The sequence below is a fragment of the Pseudophryne corroboree genome, chromosome 12 (genome assembly GCF_028390025.1).
Source record: "Pseudophryne corroboree isolate aPseCor3 chromosome 12, aPseCor3.hap2, whole genome shotgun sequence".
Classification (NCBI taxonomy): Eukaryota; Metazoa; Chordata; class Amphibia; order Anura; family Myobatrachidae; genus Pseudophryne; species Pseudophryne corroboree.
In genome coordinates, this window is record NC_086455.1 from 113517040 (window position 1) to 113537775 (window position 20736).

Consider the following 20736-nt stretch of genomic DNA (forward strand, 5'->3'; position numbering starts at 1 on the left):
GACGGTCTTCCACTTAAGGTAATTAACGTCAGCCTCCTGTAACAGTTCAAACCAGTCCAATTGTAGGAACTGCAGCACCAAATTGAGATCCCAAGGTGCCATGGGAGGCACAAAGGGAGGCTGGAAGCGCAGAACACCTTTCAAAAACATCTGGACCTCAGGAAGAGAAGCCAATTGTTTTTGAAAGAAAATGGACAAGGCCGAAATCTGGACTTTTATGGAGCCCAGACGTAGGCCAACATCCACACCTGTCTGCAGAAAAAGCAGGAAACGTCCCAGGTGAAATTCCACAGCAGAATATTTTCTGCTCTCACACCAAGAGACATATTTCTTCCAAGTACGGTGGTAATGTTTAGACGTTATCCCCTTCCTGGCTTGGATCATAGTCGGGATAACTTTGTTAGAGATCCCTCTTCTGGCTAGAATCATTCGTTCAACTTCCATGCCGTCAAACATAGCCGCGGTAAGTCCTGAATGACGAACGGGTCCTGTTGCAGAAGATCCTCGCGAAGAGGTAGAGGCCACGGATCTTCGAGGAGCATCTCCAGAAGGTCTGCGTACCAGGCTCTTCTTGGCAAGTCCGGAGCAATGAGTATTGCTTGAATCTTTTTCGTTTTTATTCTTGAGAATTCTTGGGATCAGAGGAAGTGAAGGAAACATGTACACCATCTGATAGACCCATGGAGTCGTCAGAGCGTCTACCGCCACTGCCTGTGAGTCTCTCGACCTGGAACAATACCGCTTGAGCTTCTTGTTGAGATGAGAGGCCATCATGTCGACCTCTCATATCCCCACCGACGTGTCAAGCACCTGAACACTTCTGGGTGAAGGCCCCACTCCCCCGGGTGCAGGTTGTGTCTGCTGACGAAGTCTGCTTCCCAGTTGTCTACTCATGGAATTAAGACCGCTCACAATGCCACAGCGGTTTTTTTTCTGCCCAGAGGAGAATTCTTGACACCTCTGACATTGCTTCTCTGCTTTTCGTTCCGCCCTGTCTGTTATGTACGTCACTGCCTTCACATTGTCCTACTGGACCTGAATGGCCCGATTGTGAAGATAAGAGGCCTGCAGAAGGGCGCTGTATATAGCCCTGAGTTCCAGAATGTTGATTGGAAGGGTGACTTCCTGACTTGAGCATCGTCCTTGAAACTGCACCCCCTCGGTGACTGCTCCACAACCTCTGAGCCGTGCTTCCGTGGTTAACAGGATCCAGTCCTGAATTCCTAACCTCGGCAAGGTGAGAAATCTGTAGCCACCACAAAAGGGAGATCCTCGCTTTTGGTTGGGCCACCCCAGCAGCTGTGTACAATGATTTGAGTGTAGTCTCAATTTTATGATCAGCCGTATTTTTTAGGGAGGCTGCACCAGGGACAGGCATTACAATTTTACGTGACAGCCTAGAGACTGATGTGTCCACTATCGGTGGATTTTCCCATTTTTTCCTATCCTCTAGAGGAAAAGGAAAAGATGAGAGCAACCTTTTAGGGATTTGAAATTTCTTATCAGGATTAATCCACGGTTTTTCAAACAGGGTATTCAATTCCTTTGACGCAGGAAAAGTGACTGAGGACTTCTTTTTTACATTAAAATAAGATTTCTCACACTCCTCTGACACCTTATCAGGAATTTGCAGAACATCTCGGATAGCCTCTATAAAGAGCCTCTATTCCCCTGTGACAGTGTAGCATCCCATCCCCTCCAAATCCACCTCACCCTCCTCCATGTCTGACCCGTCAGAGTCAGACTGCAGGATATGGGCCAGAGATCGTTTTTGCGGACAAATGGGAGGGGATTGAGACGCTGGTTTGAGGACCGAGTCTCTATTCATAAACTCATCCACAGTCTGACTTAAGTATTGCGTCTCTTTCTCATTGTGGGATAGCTTTGTAGAAATATTTGAGATCATTCCCTTAATGCAATTTACCTACTGCGGTTCAGACCCCGCTATTCTGGGAAGGTGCACTGCCCTGAGTACCCAGTAGTGAGCCCCCTGGTGAAGAGGAACACTCCGCTGTACAAGAAACACACTTTGCCTGACATAATGCAAATGTGACAGAGCGCACACACACACACACACACACACACACACACACACACAGGAAAAAGTTAAGCACAATTAACCCACAAAGAGCCCCCCACCACGCCCTTATCGCTAAAGCCAAAGTTAAGCGGGTCGCAGACTAAATACCCTGATAGGGGACTTAGTACACTAATAATTGCTCCCCCCCTGTTATGACCCCCTGGTACCACTGAGGTAATCTAGAGTCTGTGTCCATTGCAAAGGGAAAATGGCGCTGGTGAGCTGCTGGATCCTCTCATAGTGAAGCCCCGCCCCTTCAATGGCACGCGGTCTTCCTGCTTTTTTTTTTTGTTAATACTGGCTGAGGTAACCTGGTGCTTAAAATGGAGAGAAAAAAGTTTTAAGGCTGTTTTTGCCAGTGTGGGTACTGTGTACAGTGTACTGAGACGCAGCTCCCCCCCAGGAGCTTCCGAAGTGTGACCGGCTCCTCTGGGCACATTTTCTAAATGGAGTCTGGTAGGAGGGGCATAGAGGGAGGAGCCAACCCACACTATCAAATTCTTAAAGTGCCCATGGCTCCTATTGGACCCGTCTATACCCCATGGTACTAAATGGAACCACAGTATCCCCTAGGACTTAAGAGAAAGTGCAGGAGTAAAAACATTTGTGGGATTCATAAACAGATGAAATGGTCTACTAAACCTTGAGGCCTTTGACAAATATGTTGGTGGAAGAGTCTTAGGAGACTCTACCATAGTGTATGACGAAGCAGAGGTTGCCGACCGTTGGTGCTTTGCCCAGGTTACCATCTTAACACTGATGCGCATTTTGAGGCTTAAGGGCCTAATACACTAGGACGATAATTCCCAATTTCGGGCATTCGGCCCGATATATCGGATGAAATCGGGCATTTTGGAGGTGTTTCCAATCCGATGCGCGTTCCCGTGAGCATCGGATCGGATCCTCCAGATTGAATGTGCTGCACATTCAATCATGTCCGACCCCGCAGGCATGGCTGGGATCGCCCAAGATACATCGTATGCAAAAGGACAGTATACGATGTATCGTGGCTGATCCTGCCCCCCTGGAGGCTGCCGGGGTGATCGCCTGCGACATGTCAGACGGACATGTTGCGTAAGTGTATGAGGCCCTTTGGTGTCTCACTCTTAACTGGTAGGAGTCCATTCCATATAAACAAACTGGTTGATGTAAATATCGCTACAGGAGGTATCTGGCATAAAAGGAAGACAGACAGCAACTTTTCATCTTCAGGAGGACTATAGATTCCAGTTTTCCAGAACTTTTTCTATATTCTTTTACAGAACCTTGTTGAACTCTCTCGCTGAGCGAGAATATTGACATTTATTATTTTACAGAGTACCTATACGAGATCCTCATTTACTCATAGTTGCATACATTGAGGGGCGTGGTGGAACCCCTAGAGGGTCTTGTGCCAATTGCATCTTAATGTGCACCAACTGGATTTCAGTTTCTTTGGTTTGTTCATTGATATTTATAGCAGTCTTGAAAAAGTTCCTGTTTCTAAGCAATGAAACGCGTCAACATGCACATCCACCCCATTGTTACTGTTTTCTACATGCAGCACCCAAACACCACTACCTGACTCTGAATATTAAGTAGAGCTACATCTTTCTATCAGTATTCTGGAAGGACCACTATCTCAGTGCGCACTGAAATCCCACAGGATAGGACTGCACAGCAGTCAGGCTCATCACTACAAACAAGGCAAGCCATCTCATTGGGGACTTACATCTGAGGAAGAATACATATTTCCTAATTACAATGGTCAAGTTCTGTCATTCCCTATGTGTGCTGCCTATTTACACAATCAAAGATGAGCAAACACTAAAATGCTACAGTTGCAACTTTACTAACTCTACTACAGTATTGCCACCGGCATAAAACTGCAACTACTCTAATACATTTGCAGTATTTTATCCATTAGTCTGTAGCAACAAACTAAAGCTGGGTACACACTACAACGATATCGGCACAATATGACGTTTCGTAACGACATATTACCTACATTGCTCAGAGTGTACGGGGGAACGAGCGCTTCCGTGGACGCTAGCGATGGACACTTGGTTCTCTGTGCTGCACATAAAACCAAGCGTTGTTGCTAGCGTCCTGTGTTATGCTAATGAAGGATGGAACATGTTTGTTCCAACCTTCATTAGCATCGCCCCAGTGTGTACACACGATCTAGGGCTGATGGGGATTGATTCTGATGTCGGAATGAATCCCCGTCGCTCTAGTGTGTACCCACCTTGAGCGTACAGGAACTATTGCCTTTGAGTTTTGCTTATTATTCATTGCTTGTTTTCATATTCTAGTATTGCTAGTTTATTACCTTTTTTATATACTATTAAATGTATGTGATAATTTAAAAGCCTCCTTGTATGATTCTAGAAGCAGACAGATGATTAATTTTTAGTATAGCGTGGGGATTATCATTTCTTTACCATGAGATTTTCTCTCTTTTGACGGCACTTGCAAGTGTGTCAATATAAAACTTGCAGCAGTTATAAAAGGTTGATTTATCCAACAAAGTGCCTTAATTATTTGTGGTTTTGTGACCCTCACTCTTCAAAGAAGCCTATGATACAACACAAAGCTCCTAACTAGATGCAGAGCTGCGTTGTAAACTGGTGTAACACAAAAAAATAAAAAATCTATGTTGGATTATACAAATGCACAGTTGAAAAGCACAGGAGAAAGAGAACAGTAACATTTAGGGAAATTTGAAGTACAACCCTGAACTAAAACAGAAACATCATTAAAACATATGTTAAATAAACGGCCTAACCTTTGTGTATAGCTGCAGTAACTGTATTACTCAAGCTGAATAATATGCATATTACTGATTCCAGATAAAATCACACACAAAAATAGCTTTTTAGATGGGACTGATATATTTGGATTCAGTAATAAAGCAAACAATCTCAAATAATTAGTAAATTGTACATGTGCAATTAAAAAAAAGGAAATATTTAAAGTACTGATGTGTATAAAAAAATTTTTTTAAAAACCCACACACCCACAAAATCCTCCAGAAGAATAACAGACAGTGCCTCGAAAATATTACCAAAAACAAGAAACCATACATATATTTCATAAGCATGAAACATACCTTCCTCCTCCAAGTCAGAGTCAAAATATATATCATCATAATACTGCTGACTGCTGCCTTCTGCTGGGGTGGCAGAGACGGGGGCTGCACCTGAAACAAACAGGACAGCTATTACTGCATGGTCTCTACTGAAACAAGGAACAAAACTCAGTAGCCTTGTCTCCCATACTGGTTAAATGCACCAGAGGAACAAAGAAAAAAATAAATAGGATTTTAATACCTACCGGTAAATCCTTTTCTCTTAGTCCGTAGAGGATGCTGGGGTCACTTCAAGAACCATGGGGTATAGACGGGATCCGCAGGAGACTTGGGCACTTTAACTTTAACTTTCAAAGGGGTGTGAACTGGCTCCTCCCTCTATGCCCCTCCTCCAGACTCCAGTTATAGGAATTGTGCCCAGGGAGACGGACATTTCGAGGAAAAGGATTTATTGTTAAACTAAGGTGAGATACATACCAGCTCACACCTCAAGCACGCCGTACAACATGGCATTCAACACAACGCAAGTCAACGGCATGAACAACATCAGCAACAGGCTGACTATAAACGTAACACAACATGTGTGTAACCACAACTAATAACTGCAGATACAGTATGCACTGGGACGGGCGCCCAGCATCCTCTACGGACTAAGAGAAAAGGATTTACCGGTAGGTATTAAAATAAGAATTTACTTACCGATAATTCTATTTCTCATAGTCCGTAGTGGATGCTGGGGACTCCGAAAGGACCATGGGGAATAGCGGCTCCGCAGGAGACTGGGCACAAAGTAAAAGCTTTAGGACTAGCTGGTGTGCACTGGCTCCTCCCCCTATGACCCTCCTCCAAGCCTCAGTTAGGATACTGTGCCCGGACGAGCGTACACAATAAGGAAGGATTTTGAATCCCGGGTAAGACTCATACCAGCCACACCAATCACACCGTACAACTTGTGATCTGAACCCAGTTAACAGCATGATAACAGAAGGAGCCTCTGAAAAGATGGCTCACAACAACAATAACCCGATTTTTGTAACAATAACTATGTACAAGTAATGCAGACAATCCGCACTTGGGATGGGCGCCCAGCATCCACTACGGACTATGAGAAATAGAATTATCGGTAAGTAAATTCTTATTTTCTCTAACGTCCTAGTGGATGCTGGGGACTCCGAAAGGACCATGGGGATTATACCAAAGGTCCCAAACGGGCGGGAGAGTGCGGATGACTCTGCAGCACCGAATGAGAGAACTCCAGGTCCTCCTCAGCCAGGGTATCAAATTTGTAGAATTTAGCAAACGTGTTTGCCCCTGACCAAGTAGCTGCTCGGCAAAGTTGTAAAGCCGGGACCCCTCGGGCAGCCGCCCAAGATGAGCCCACTTTCCGTGTGGAATGGGCTTTTACAGATTTTGGCTGTGGCAGGCCTGCCACAGAATGTGCAAGCTGAATTGTACTACAAATCCAACGAGCAATCGTCTGCTTAGAAGCAGGAGCACCCAGCTTGTTGGGTGCATACAGGATAAACAGCGAGTCAGATTTTCTGACTCCAGCCGTCCTGGAAACATATATTTTCAGGGCCCTGACTACGTCCAGCAACTTGGAATCCTCCAAGTCCCTAGTAGCCGCAGGCACCACAATAGGTTGGTTTAAGTGAAATGCTGAAACCACCTTAGGGAGAAATTGAGGACGAGTCCTCAATTCTGCCCTGTCCGTATGAAAAATTAGGTAAGGGCTTTTATAGGATAAAGCCGCCAATTCTGATACACGCCTGGCTGAAGCCAGGGCTAACAGCATTACCACTTTCCATGTGAGATATTTCAAGTCCACAGTGGTGAGTGGTTCAAACCAATGTGATTTTAGGAATCCCAACACTACATTGAGATCCCAAGGTGCCACTGGAGGCACAAAAGGAGGCTGTATATGCAGTACTCCCTTGACAAACGTCTGAACTTCAGGAACAGAAGCTAGTTCTTTTTGGAAGAATATCGACAGGGCCGAAATTTGAACCTTAATGGACCCTAATTTGAGGCCCATAGACAGTCCTGTTTGCAGGAAATGCAGGAATCGACCCAGTTGAAATTCCTCCGTAGGGGCCTTCCTGGCCTCGCACCACGCAACATATTTACGCCAAATACGGTGATAATGTTGTACGGTTACATCCTTCCTGGCTTTGATCAGGGTAGGGATGACTTCATCCGGAATGCCTTTTTCCTTCAGGATCCGGCGTTCAACCGCCATGCCGTCAAACGCAGCCGCGGTAAGTCTTGGAACAGACATGGTCCCTGCTGGAGCAGGTCCTGTCTTAGAGGTAGAGGCCACGGGTCTTCCGTGAGCATCTCTTGAATTTCCGGGTACCAAGTCCTTCTTGGCCAATCCGGAGCCACGAGTATAGTCTTTACTCCTCTCCTTCTTATGATTCTCAGTACTTTTGGTATGAGAGGAAGAGGAGGGAACACATACACTGACTGGTACACCCACGGTGTTACCAGAGCGTCCACAGCTATTGCCTGAGGGTCCCTTGACCTGGAGCAATATCTGTCCAGTTTTTTGTTGAGGCGAGACGCCATCATGTCCACCTTTGGTTTTTCCCAACGGTTTACAATCATGTGGAAGACTTCTGGGTGAAGTCCCCACTCCCCCTGGTGAAGATCGTGTCTGCTGAGGAAGTCTGCTTCCCAGTTGTCCACTCCCGGAATGAACACTGCTGACAGTGCCATCACATGATTTTCCGCCCAGCGAAGAATCCTTGCCACTTCCGTCATTGCCCTCCTGCTTCTTGTGCCGCCCTGTCTGTTTACGTGGGCGACTGCCGTGATGTTGTCCGACTGGATCAATACTGGCTGACCCTGAAGCAGAGGCCTTGCCTGACTTAGGGCATTGTAAATGGCCCTTAGTTCCAGGATATTTATGTGAAGTGACGTTTCCATGCTTGACCACAAGCCCTGGAAATTTTTTCCCTGTGTGACTGCTCCCCAGCCTCTCAGGCTGGCATCCGTGGTCACCAGGACCCAATCCTGAATGCCGAATCTGCGGCCCTCTAGGAGATGAGCACTCTGTAACCACCACAGGAGAGACACCCTTGTCCTTGGAGACAGGGTTATCCGCTGATGCATTTGAAGATGCGATCCGGACCATTTGTCTAGCAGATCCAACTGAAAAGTTCTTGCGTGGAATCTGCCGAATGGAATCGCTTCGTAAGAAGCCACCATCTTTCCCAGGCCTGGTCTTAGGAGTTTCCTGACTAGGTCGGATAACTCCCTGGCTTTCTCTTCCGGGAGAAACACCTTTTTCTGTACTGTGTCCAGAATCATCCCTAGGAACAGCAGACGTGTCGTCGGAATCAGCTGCGATTTTGGAATATTTAGAATCCATCCGTGCTGTCGTAGTACTATTTGAGATAGTGCTACTCCGACCTCTAACTGTTCTCTGGACCGTGCCCTTATCAGGAGATCGTCCAAGTAAGGGATAATTAAGACGCCTTTTCTTCGAAGAAGAATCATCATTTCGGCCATTACCTTGGTAAAGACCCGGGGTGTCAATCCAAACGGCAGCGTCTGAAACTGATAGTGACAGTTCTGTACCACAAACCTGAGGTACCCTTGGTGAGAAGGGCAAATTGGGACATGGAGGTAAGCATCCTTGATGTCCAGAGACACCATGTAGTCCCCTTCTTCCAGGTTCGCTATCACTGCTCTGAGTGACTCTATCTTGAACTTGAACCTTTTTATGTAAGTGTTCAAGGCTTTCAGATTTAAAATGGGTCTCACCGAGCCGTCCGGCTTCGGTACCACAAACAGCGTGGAGTAATACCCTTTTCCCTGTTGTAGGAGGGGTACCTTGATTATCACTTGCTGGGAATACAGCTTGTGAATGGCTTCCAATACCGCCTCCCTGTCGGGGGTAGACGTTGGTAAAGCAGACTTCAGGAACCGGCGAGGGGGAGACGTCTCGAATTCCAATTTGTACCCCTGAGATACTACCTGCAGGATCCAGGGGTCCACTTGCGAGTGAGCCCACTGCGCGCTGAAATTCTTGAGACGGGCCCCCACCGTGCCTGAGTCCGCTTGTAAGGCCCCAGCGTCATGCTGAGGACTTGGCAGAAGCGGGGGAGGGCTTCTGTTCGTGGGAAGAAGCTGTCTGTTGCAGTCTTTTTCCCCTTCCTCTGCCCCGGGGCAGATATGAGTGGCCTTTTGCCCGCTTGCCCTTATGGGGACGAAAGGACTGAGCCTGAAAAGACGGTATCTTTTTCTGCTGCGAGGTGACTTGGGGTAAAAAATAAGAATTTACTTACCGATAATTCTATTTCTCGTAGTCCGTAGTGGATGCTGGGAACTCCGTAAGGACCATGGGGAATAGCGGCTCCGCAGGAGTCTGGGCACATCTAAAGAAAGCTTTAGGATCACCTGGTGTGCACTGGCTCCTCCCCCTATGACCCTCCTCCAAGCCTCAGTTAGGATACTGTGCCCGGACGAGCGTACACAATAAGGAAGGATTTTGAATCCCGGGTAAGACTCATACCAGCCACACCAATCACACTGTACAACTTGTGATCTGAACCCAGTTAACAGCATGATAATAGAGGAGCCTCTAGAAAAGATGGCTCACTACAGCAATAACCCGAATTTTTTTGGTAACAATAATTATGTACCAGTATTGCAGACAATCCGCACTTGGGATGGGCGCCCAGCATCCACTACGGACTACGAGAAATAGAATTATCGGTAAGTAAATTCTTATTTTCTCTGACGTCCTAGTGGATGCTGGGAACTCCGTAAGGACCATGGGGATTATACCAAAGCTCCCAAACGGGCAGGAGAGTGCGGATGACTCTGCAGCACCCAATGAGAGAACTCCCGGTCCTCCTCAGCCAGGGTATCAAATTTGTAGAATTTTACAAACGTATTTGCTCCTGACCAAGTAATTGCTCGGCAAAGTTGTAAAGCCGAGACCCCTCGGGCAGCTGCCCAAGATGAGCCCACCTTCCTTGTGGAGTGGGCATTTACAGATTTTTGGATGTGGCAGGCCTGCCACAGAATGTGCAAGCTGAATTGTACTACAAATCCAACGAGCAATCGTCTGCTTAGAAGCAGGAGCACCCAGCTAGTTAGGTGCATACAGGATAAACAGCGAGTCAGATTTCCTGACTCCAGCCGTCCTGGAAACATATATTTTCCGGGTCCTGACAACGTCTAGCAACTTGGAGTCCTCCAAGTCCCTAGTAGCCGCAGGCACCACAATAGGTTTGGTTCAGGTGAACGCTGAAACCACCTTAGGGAGAAACGGAGGACGAGTCCTCAATTCCGCCCTGTCCGAATGGAAAATCAGATAAGGGCTTTTACAGGATAAAGCCACCAATTCTGACACGCGCCTGGCCCAGGCCAGAGCCAACAGCATGACCACTTTTTCTGTGAGATATTTTAACTCCACAGATTTAAGTGGGTCAAACCAATGTGACTTTTGGAACCCAAAAACCACCTGGAGATCCCAAAGTGCCACTGAAGGCACAAAAGGAGGCTGTATATGCAGTACCCCTTTAACAAATGTCTGAACTTCAGGGACTGAAGCTAGTTCTTTTTTGGAAGAAAATTGACAGAGCCGAAATTTGAACCTTAATGGACCCCAATTTCAGGCCCATAGATACTCCTGTTTGCAGGAAATGTAGGAATCGACCCAGTTGAATTTCCTCCGTCGAGCCTTACTGGCCTCGCACCACGCAACATATTTTCGCCAAATGCGGTGATAATGTTTTGCGGTTACATCCTTCCTGGCTTTTATCAGGATAGGGATGACTTCATCCGGAATGCCTTTTTCCTTCAGGATCCGGCGTTCAACCGCCATGCCGTCAACGCAGCCGCAGTAAGTCTTGGAACAGACAAGGTCCTTGCTGGAGCAGGTCCCTTCTTAGAGGTAGAGGCCACGGATCCTCCGTGAGCATCTCTTGAAGTTCCGGTAACCAAGTCCTTCTTGGCCAATCCGGAGCCACTAATATAGTGCTTACTCCTCTCCATCTTATCAATCTCAGTACCTTGGGTATGAGAGGCAGAGGAGGGAACCCATACACTGATTGGTACACCCACGGTGTTACCAGAGCATCTACAGCTATTGCCTGAGGGTCCCTTGACCTGGCGCAATACCTGTCGAGTTTTTCCCAACGGTTTATAATCATGTGGAAGACTTCTGGGTGAAGTCCCTACTCTCCCGGGTGGAGGTCGTGCTGAGGAAATCTGCTTCCCAGTTGTCCACTCCCGGAATGAAAACTGCTGACAGTGCTATCACATGGTTTTTCGCCCAGCGAAGAATCCTTGCAGCTTCTGCCATTGCCCTCCTGCTTCTTGTGGCACCCTGTCTGTTTACGTGGGTGACTGCCGTAACGTTGTCCGACTGGATCAACACCGGCTGACCTTGAAGCAGAGGTCTTGCTAAGCTTAGAGCATTGTAAATGGCCCTTAGCTTCAGGATATTTATGTGAAGTGATGTCTCCAGGCTTGACCATAAGCCCTGGATATTCCTTCCCTGTGTGACTGCTCCCCAGCCTCGCAGGCTGGCATCCGTGGTCACCAGGACCCAGTCCCGAATGCCGAATCTGCGGCCCTCTAGAAGATGAGCACTCTGCAACCACCACAGGAGGGATACCCTTGTCCCTGGTGACAGGGTTATCCGCTGATGCATCTGAAGATGCGACCCGGACCATTTGTCCAGTAGGTTCCACTGGAAAGTCTTGCGTGGAATCTGCCGAATGGGATTGCTTCGTAGGAAGCCACCATTTTTACCCAGAACCCTTGTGCATTGATGCACTGAGACTTGGTTCGGTTTTAGGAGGTTCCTGACTAGCTCGGATAACTCCCTGGCTTTCTCCTCCGGGAGAAACACCTTCTTTCTGGACTGTATCCAGGATCATCCCTAGGAACAGAAGACAAGTCGTCGGAACCAGCTGCGATTTTGGAATATTGAGAATCCAATCGTGCTGCCGCAACACTACCTGAGATAGTGCTACACCGATCTCCAACTGTTCCCTGGATCTTACCCTTATCAGGGAATCGTCCAAGTAAAGGATAACTAAAATTCCCTTCCTTCGAAGGATCATCATCATTTCGGTCATTACCTCAGTAAAGACCCGGGGTGCCGTGGACCATCCCTACGGCAGCGTCTGAACTGATAGTGACAGTTCTGTACCATAACCTGAGATACCCTTGGTGAGAAGGGTAAATTTTGACATGAAGGTAAGCATCCTTGATGTCCCGAGACATCATGTAGTCCCCTTCTTCCAGGTTTGCAATCACTGCTCTGAGTGACTCAATTTTGAATTTGAACCTCTGTATGTAAGTGTTCAAAAATTTTAGATTTTAAAATCGGTCTCACCGAGCCGTCTGGCTTCGGTACCTCAATAGTGTGGAATAATACCCCGTTCCCTGTTGCAGGAGGGGTACCTTAATTATCACCTGCTGGGAATACAGCTTGTGACTGGCTTCCAAAACTGCCTCCCTGTCAGCGGGAGACGTCGGTAAAACAGACTTTTGGAAACGGCGAGGGGAATACGTCTCGAATTCCAATTTGTACCCCTGAAATATTACCTGAAGGATCCAGGGGTCTACTTGCGAGTGAGCCCACTGCGCACTGAAATTCATTGAGAACGGGCCCCCACCGTGCCTGAACTTGTAAAGCCCTAGCGTCATACTGAGGGCTTGGCAGAGGCGGAAAAGGGTTTCTGTTCCTGGGAACTGGCTGATCTCTGCAGCCATTTTCCTCTCCCTCTGTCACGAGTAGAAAAGAGGAACCCTTTTGTCCGCTTGCCAACCAGGACTGCGCCTGATAATACGGCGTCTTATTTTGAGAGGCGACCTAGGGTACATCCCCTTTTTTAAGGCAATACTTCCAAATGCCGTTTGGAATCCCTGACCACTTTACTGGTAGAATACAACGCACTTATACTTGATGCCAGTCGGCAAATATTCCGCTGTGCATCATGCATATATAGAAATGCATCTTTTAATTGCTCTATAGGCAATAATATACTGTCCTTATCTAGGATATCAATATTTCCAGTCAGGGAATCCGACCACGCCAACCCAGCACTGCACATCCAGGCTGAGGCGATTGCTGGTCGCAGTATAACACCAGTATGTGTGTAAATACATTTTAGGATACCCTCCTGCTTTTTATTAGCAGGATCCTTAAGGGCGGCCATCTCAAGAGAGGGTAGAGCCCTTGTTCTTACAAGCGTGTGAGCGCCTTATCCCCCGTAGGGGGTGTTTCCCAACGCACCCTAACCTCTGGCGGGAAAAGGTATACTGCCAATAACTTTTTAGAAATTATCAATTGTTATCGGGGGGAAACCCACGCATCATCACACACCTCATTTTATTTTTCAGATTCAGGAAAACTACAGGAAGTTTTTCCTCACCAAACATAATACCCCTTTTTTGGTGGTATTCATATTATCAGAAAAGTGTAAACATTTTCCATTGCCTCAATCATGCAATGTGTGGCCCTATTGGAAATCACGGTTGTCTCTTCACCGTCGACACAGGAGTCAGTATCCGTGTCGGCGTCTGTATCTGAGGTAACGGGCGCTTTAGAGCCCCTGTATGAGACGTCTGGACATGCACAAGCTGGGTAGCCGGCTGTCTCATGTCAACCACTGTCTTTTATACAAAGCTGACACTGTCACGCAATTTCAACAGTACATCCACTCAGGTGTCGACCCCCTAGGGGGTGACAACACTATTACAGACACTCTACTCCGTCTCCACATCATTTTTCTCCTCATACATGTCGACACAAACGTACCGACACACAGCACACACACAGGGAATGCTCTGATAGAGGACAGGACCCACTAGCCCTTTGGGGAGACAGAGGGAGAGTTTGCCAGCACACACCAGAGCGCTATATATATATATACAGGGATAACCTTATATAAGTGTTTTTCCCTTTATAGCTGCTGTATTGTTTATACTGCGCCTAATTTGTGCCCCCCTCTCTTTTTTAACCCCTTTCTGTAGTGTAGTGACTGCAGGGGAGAGCCAGGGAGCTTCCCTCCAACTGAGCTGTGAGGGAAAATGGCGCCAGTGTGCTGAGGAGAAAGACTCCGCCCCTTTCTCGGCGTCCTTATCATCCGTTTTTCTGTATGTTTTGGCAGGGGTTAAATGCATCCATATAGCCCAGGAGTTATATGTGATGCATTTATTTTAGCCATATAAGGTTTTTATCGATTTATTGCGTCTCAGGGCGCTGCCCCCCCAGCGCCCTGCACCCTCAGTGACCGGAGTGTGAAGTGTGCTGAGAGCAATGGCGCACAGCTGCGGTGCTGTGCGCTACCTTATCTGAAGACAGGATCGTCTTCTGCCGCCGATTTTCCGGACCTCTTCGCTCTTCTGGCTCTGTAAGGGGGCCGGCGGCGCGGCTCCGGGACCCATCCAGGCTGAACCTGTGATCGTCCCTCTGGAGCTAATGTCCAGTAGCCAAGAAGCCCAATCCACTCTGCACGCAGGTGAGTTCGCTTCTTCTCCCCTTAGTCCCTCGATGCAGTGAGCCTGTTGCCAGCAGGTCTCACTGAAAATAATAAACCTAAACTAAAACTTTCACAAAGAGCTCAGGAGAGCCCCTAGTGTGCACCCTTCTCGTCGGGCACAGAAATCTAACTGAGGCTTGGAGGAGGGTCATAGGGGGAGGAGCCAGTGCACACCAGGTGATCCTAAAGCTTTCTTTAGATGTGCCCAGACTCCTGCGGAGCCGCTATTCCCCATGGTCCTTACGGAGTTCCCAGCATCCACTAGGACGTCAGAGAAAGGTGGATTTCCCAGCCGTTGCCGTGGCCACCAGGTCCGATAGACCGCCCCCAAATAACTCCTCCCCTTTATACGGCAATACTTCCATATGCCGTTTGGAATCCGCATCCCCTGACCACTGTCGCGTCCATAATCCTCTTCTGGCAGAAATGGACATCGCACTTACTCTTGATGCCAGAGTGCAAATGTCTCTCTGTGCATCTCGCATATATAGGAATGCATCCTTTAAATGCTCTATAGTCAATAATAAGATTTTACTTACCGATAAATCTATTTCTCGGAGTCCGTAGTGGATGCTGGGGTTCCTGAAAGGACCATGGGGAATAGCGGCTCCGCAGGAGACAGGGCACAAAAAGTAAAGCTTTTCCGATCAGGTGGTGTGCACTGGCTCCTCCCCCTATGACCCTCCTCCAGACTCCAGTTAGGTACTGTGCCCGGACGAGCGTACACAATAAGGGAGGATTTTGAATCCCGGGTAAGACTCATACCAGCCACACCAATCACACCGTACAACTTGTGATCTAAACCCAGTTAACAGTATGATAACAGCGGAGCCTCTGAAAGATGGCTTCCTTCAACAATAACCCGAATTAGTTAACAATAACTATGTACAATTTATGCAGATAATACGCACTTGGGATGGGCGCCCAGCATCCACTACGGACTCCGAGAAATAGATTTATCGGTAAGTAAAATCTTATTTTCTCTATCGTCCTAGTGGATGCTGGGGTTCCTGAAAGGACCATGGGGATTATACCAAAGCTCCCAAACGGGCGGGAGAGTGCGGATGACTCTGCAGCACCGAATGAGAGAACTCCAGGTCCTCCTTAGCCAGAGTATCAAATTTGTAAAATTTTACAAACGTGTTCTCCCCTGACCACGTAGCTGCTCGGCAAAGTTGTAATGCCGAGACCCCTCGGGCAGCCGCCCAAGATGAGCCCACCTTCCTTGTGGAGTGGGCCTTTACAGATTTAGGCTGTGGCAAGCCTGCCACAGAATGTGCAAGTTGGATTGTGCTACAGATCCAACGAGCAATCGTCTGCTTAGACGCAGGAGCACCCATCTTGTTGGGTGCATACAATATAAACAACGAGTCAGATTTTCTGACTCCAGCTGTCCTTGCAATATATATTTTTAATGCTCTGACAACGTCCAGTAACTTGGAGTCCTCCAAGTCACTAGTAGCCGCAGGCACTACAATAGGCTGGTTCAGATGAAATGCTGACACCACCTTAGGGAGAAAATGCGGACGAGTCCGCAGTTCTGCCCTGTCCGAATGGAAAATCAGATATGGGCTTTTGTAAGATAAAGCTGCCAATTCTGACACTCTCCTGGCAGAAGCCAGGGCTAGAAGCATGGTCACTTTCCATGTGAGATATTTCAAATCCACCTTTTTTAGTGGTTCAAACCAATGAGATTTTAGGAAGTCCAAAACCACATTTAGATCCCACGGTGCCACTGGAGGCACCACAGGAGGCTGTATATGCAGCACTCCCTTAACAAAGGTCTGGACTTCAGGGACTGAAGCCAATTCTTTTTGAAAGAAAATCGACAGGGCCGAAATTTGAACCTTAATAGATCCCAATTTGAGACCCATTGACAATCCTGATTGCAGGAAATGTAGGAATCGACCCAGTTGAAATTCCTCCGTCGGAGCACTCCGATCTTCGCACCACGCAACATATTTTCGCCAAATTCGGTGATAATGTTGCACGGTTACTTCCTTCCTTGCTTTAATCAAAGTAGGAATGACTACTTCCGGCATGCCTCTTTCCTTTAGGATCCGGCGTTCAACCGCCATGCCGTCAAACGCAGCCGCGGTAAGTCTTGAAACAGACAGGGACCCTGCTGAAGCAAGTCCCTCCTTAGAGGTAGAGGCCACGGATCTTCCGTGATCATCTCTTGAAGTTCCGGGTACCAAGTCCTCCTTGGCCAATCCGGAACCACTAGTATCGTTCTTACGCCTCTTTGCCGTATAATTCTCAATACTTTTGGTATGAGAGGCAGAGGAGGAAACACATACACCGACTGGTACACCCAAGGCGTTACCAGCGCGTCCACAGCTATTGCCTGCGGATCTCTTGACCTGGCGCAATACCTGTCCAGTTTTTTGTTGAGGCGAGACGCCATCATGTCCACCATTGGTCTTTCCCAACGGGTTACCAGCATGTGGAAGACTTCTGGATGAAGTCCCCACTCTCCCGGGTGAAGATCGTGTCTGCTGAGGAAGTCTGCTTCCCAGTTGTCCACTCCCGGGATGAACACTGCTGACAGTGCTATCACATGATTCTCTGCCCAGCGAAGAATCCTTGCAGCTTCTGCCATTGCCCTCCTGCTTCTTGTGCCGCCCTGTCTGTTCACATGGGCGACTGCCGTGATGTTGTCCGACTGGATCAATACCGGTTTTCCCTGAAGCAGAGGTTCTGCCTGGTTTAGAGCATTGTATATTGCTCTTAGTTCCAGAATGTTTATGTGAAGAGACGTTTCCAGGCTCGTCCATACTCCCTGGAAGTTTCTTCCTTGTGTGACTGCTCCCCAGCCTCTCAGGCTGGCGTCCGTGGTCACCAGGATCCAATCCTGTATGCCGAATCTGCGGCCCTCCAATAGATGAGCACTCTGCAACCACCACAGAAGAGACACCCTTGTCCTTGGAGACAGGGTTATCCGTAGGTGCATCTGAAGATGCGACCCTGACCATTTGTCCAACAGATCCCTTTGGAAAATTCTTGCGTGGAATCTGCCGAATGGAATCGCTTCGTAAGAAGCCACCATTTTTCCCAGGACTCTTGTGCATTGATGTACAGACACCTTTCCTGGTTTTAGGAGGTTCCTGACAAGCTCGGATAACTCCTTGGCTTTTTCCTCCGGGAGAAAAACCTTTTTCTGAACCGTGTCCAGAATCATCCCTAGGAACAGCAGACGAGTTGTCGGCATTAACTGGGATTTTGGAATATTCAGAATCCACCCGTGCTGTTTTAGCACTTCTTGAGACAGTGCTAATCCCATCTCTAGCTGTTCTCTGGACCTCGCCCTTATTAGGAGATCGTCCAAGTATGGGATAATTAATACGCCTTTTCTTCGAAGAAGAATCATCATCTCGGCCATTACCTTTGTAAAGATCCGAGGTGCCGTGGACAATCCGAACGGCAGCGTCTGAAACTGATAGTGACAGTTTTGTACAACGAACCTGAGGTACCCCTGGTGTGAGGGGTAAATTGGAACGTGGAGATACGCATCCTTGATGTCCAAGGATACCATAAAGTCCCCCTCTTCCAGGTTCGCTATCACTGCTCTGAGTGACTCCATTTTGAACTTGAACTTCTTTATGTACAGGTTCAAGGACTTCAGATTTAGAATAGGCCTTACCGAGCCATCCGGCTTCGGTACCACAAAAAGAGTGGAATAATACCCCTTCCCTTGTTGCAGAAGAGGTACCTTGACTATCACCTGCTGAGAGTACAGCTTGTGAATGGCTTCCAACACCGTCTCCCTTTCAGAGGGGGACGTTGGTAAAGCAGACCTCAGGAAACGGCGAGGTGGATCTGTCTCTAATTCCAACCTGTATCCCTGAGATATTATCTGCAGGATCCAGGGATCTACTTGCGAGTGAGCCCACTGCGCGCTGTAATTTTTGAGACGACCGCCCACCGTCCCCGAGTCCGCTTGAGAAGCCCCAGCGTCATGCTGAGGCTTTTGTAGAAGCCGGGGAGGGCTTCTGATCCTGGGAAGGAGCTGCGTGTTGCTGTCTCTTCCCTCGACCTTTGCCTCGTGGCAAATATGAATAGCCCTTTGCTCTCTTATTTTTAAAGGAACGAAAGGGCTGCGGTTGAAAAGTCGGTGCCTTTTTCTGTTGGGGAGTGACTTGAGGTAGAAAGGTGGATTTCCCGGCTGTAGCCGTGGCCACCAAATCTGATAGACCGACTCCAAATAACTCCTCCCCCTTATACGGCAAAACTTCCATATGCCGTTTTGAATCCGCATCGCCTGTCCACTGTCGCGTCCATAAAGCTCTTCTGGCCGAAATGGACATAGCACTTACCCGTGATGCCAGTGTGCATATATCCCTCTGTGCATCACGCATATAAAGAAATGCATCCTTTATTTGTTCTAACGACAGTAAAATATTGTCCCTGTCCAGGGTATCAATATTTTCAATCAGGGATTCTGACCAAACTACCCCCGCACTGCCCATCCAGGCAGTTGCTACAGCTGGTCGTAGTATAACACCTGCATGTGTGTATATACTTTTTTGGATATTTTCCATCCTCCTATCTGATGGATCTTTAAGTGCGGCCGTCTCAGGAGAGGGTAACGCCACTTGTTTAGATAAGCGTGTTAGCGCCTTGTCCACCCTAGGAGGTGTTTCCCAGCGCTCCCTAACCTCTGGCGGGAAAGGGTATAATGCCAATAATTTCTTTGAAATTATCAGCTTTTTATCAGGGGCAACCCACGCTTCATTACACACGTCATTTAGTTCTTCTGATTCAGGAAAAACTATAGGTAGTTTTTTCATACCCCACATAATACCCTGTTTAGTGGTACCTGTAGTATCAGCTAAATGTAACGCCTCCTTCATTGCCAAAATCATATAACGTGTGGCCCTACTGGAAAATACGGTTGATTCGTCACCGTCACCACTGGAGTCATCGCCTGTGTCTGGGTCTGTGTCGACCGACTGAGGCAAAGGGCGTTTCACAGCCCCTGACGGTGTTTGAGTCGCCTGGACAGGCACTAATTGATTGTCCGGCCGTCTCATTTCGTCAAACGACTGCTTTAGCGTGTTGACACTATCCCGTAGTTCCATAAATAAAGGCATCCATTCTGGTGTCGACCCCCTAGGAGGTGACATCCCCATATTTGGCAATTGCTCCGCCTCCACACCAATATCGTCCTCATACATGTCGACACACACGTACCGACACACAGCAGACACACAGGGAATGCTCCTAATGAAGACAGGACCCACTAGCCCTTTGGGGAGACAGAGGGAGAGTTTGCCAGCACACACCAAAAGCGCTATATATATATCAGGGATAGCCTTATAATAAGTGCTCCCCTATAGCTGCTTTGTTATATAAAAATATCGCCATAAATTTGCCCCCCCTCTCTGTTTTACCCTGTTTCTGTAGTGCAGTGCAGGGGAGAGACCTGGGAGCCGTCCTGACCAGCGGAGCTGTGAGAGGAAATGGCGCCGTGTGCTGAGGAGATAGGCCCCGCCCCTTTTCCGGCGGGCTCGTCTCCCGCTATTTTGAGAAATCAGGCAGGGGTTAAATATCTCCATATAGCCTCTAGGGCTATATGTGAGGTATTTTTAGCCTTTATAGGTACTCATTTGCCTCCCAGGGCGCCCCCCTCCCAGCGCCCTGCACCCTCAGTGACTGCCGTGTGAAGTGTGCTGAGAGGAAAATGGCGCACAGCTGCAGTGCTGTGCGCTACCTTTAGAAGACTGCAGGAGTCTTCAGCCGCCGATTCTGGACCTCTTCTGTCTTCAGCATCTGCAAGGGGGCCGGCGGCGCGGCTCCGGTGACCATCCAGGCTGTACCTGTGATCGTCCCTCTGGAGCTTGATGTCCAGTAGCCAAGAAGCCAATCCATCCTGCACGCAGGTGAGTTGACTCCTTCTCCCCTCAGTCCCTCGCTGCAGTGATCCTGTTGCCAGCAGGAATCACTGTAACATAAAAAACCTAGCTAAACTTTCTCTAAGCAGCTCTTTAGGAGAGCCACCTAGATTGCACCCTTCTCGGCCGGGCACAAAAATCTAACAGGAGTCTGGAGGAGGGTCATAGGGGGAGGAGCCA

At 48.1% G+C, this 20736-nt stretch overlaps 1 protein-coding gene across 5 annotated transcripts in view; it reads right to left on the reverse strand.

Moving 5' to 3' along the window:
- The window catches only part of EAPP (E2F associated phosphoprotein), a 49276-nt gene that overhangs the window by 17231 nt on the left and 11309 nt on the right, over window positions 1-20736 (reverse strand). For all 5 annotated transcript variants that reach the window (XM_063947874.1, XM_063947872.1, XM_063947873.1 and 2 more), the window contains one exon: window positions 5172-5261. In XM_063947874.1, the coding sequence (XP_063803944.1) occupies window positions 5172-5261 (90 nt within the window). The remainder of the gene's footprint in view (window positions 1-5171; window positions 5262-20736) is intronic.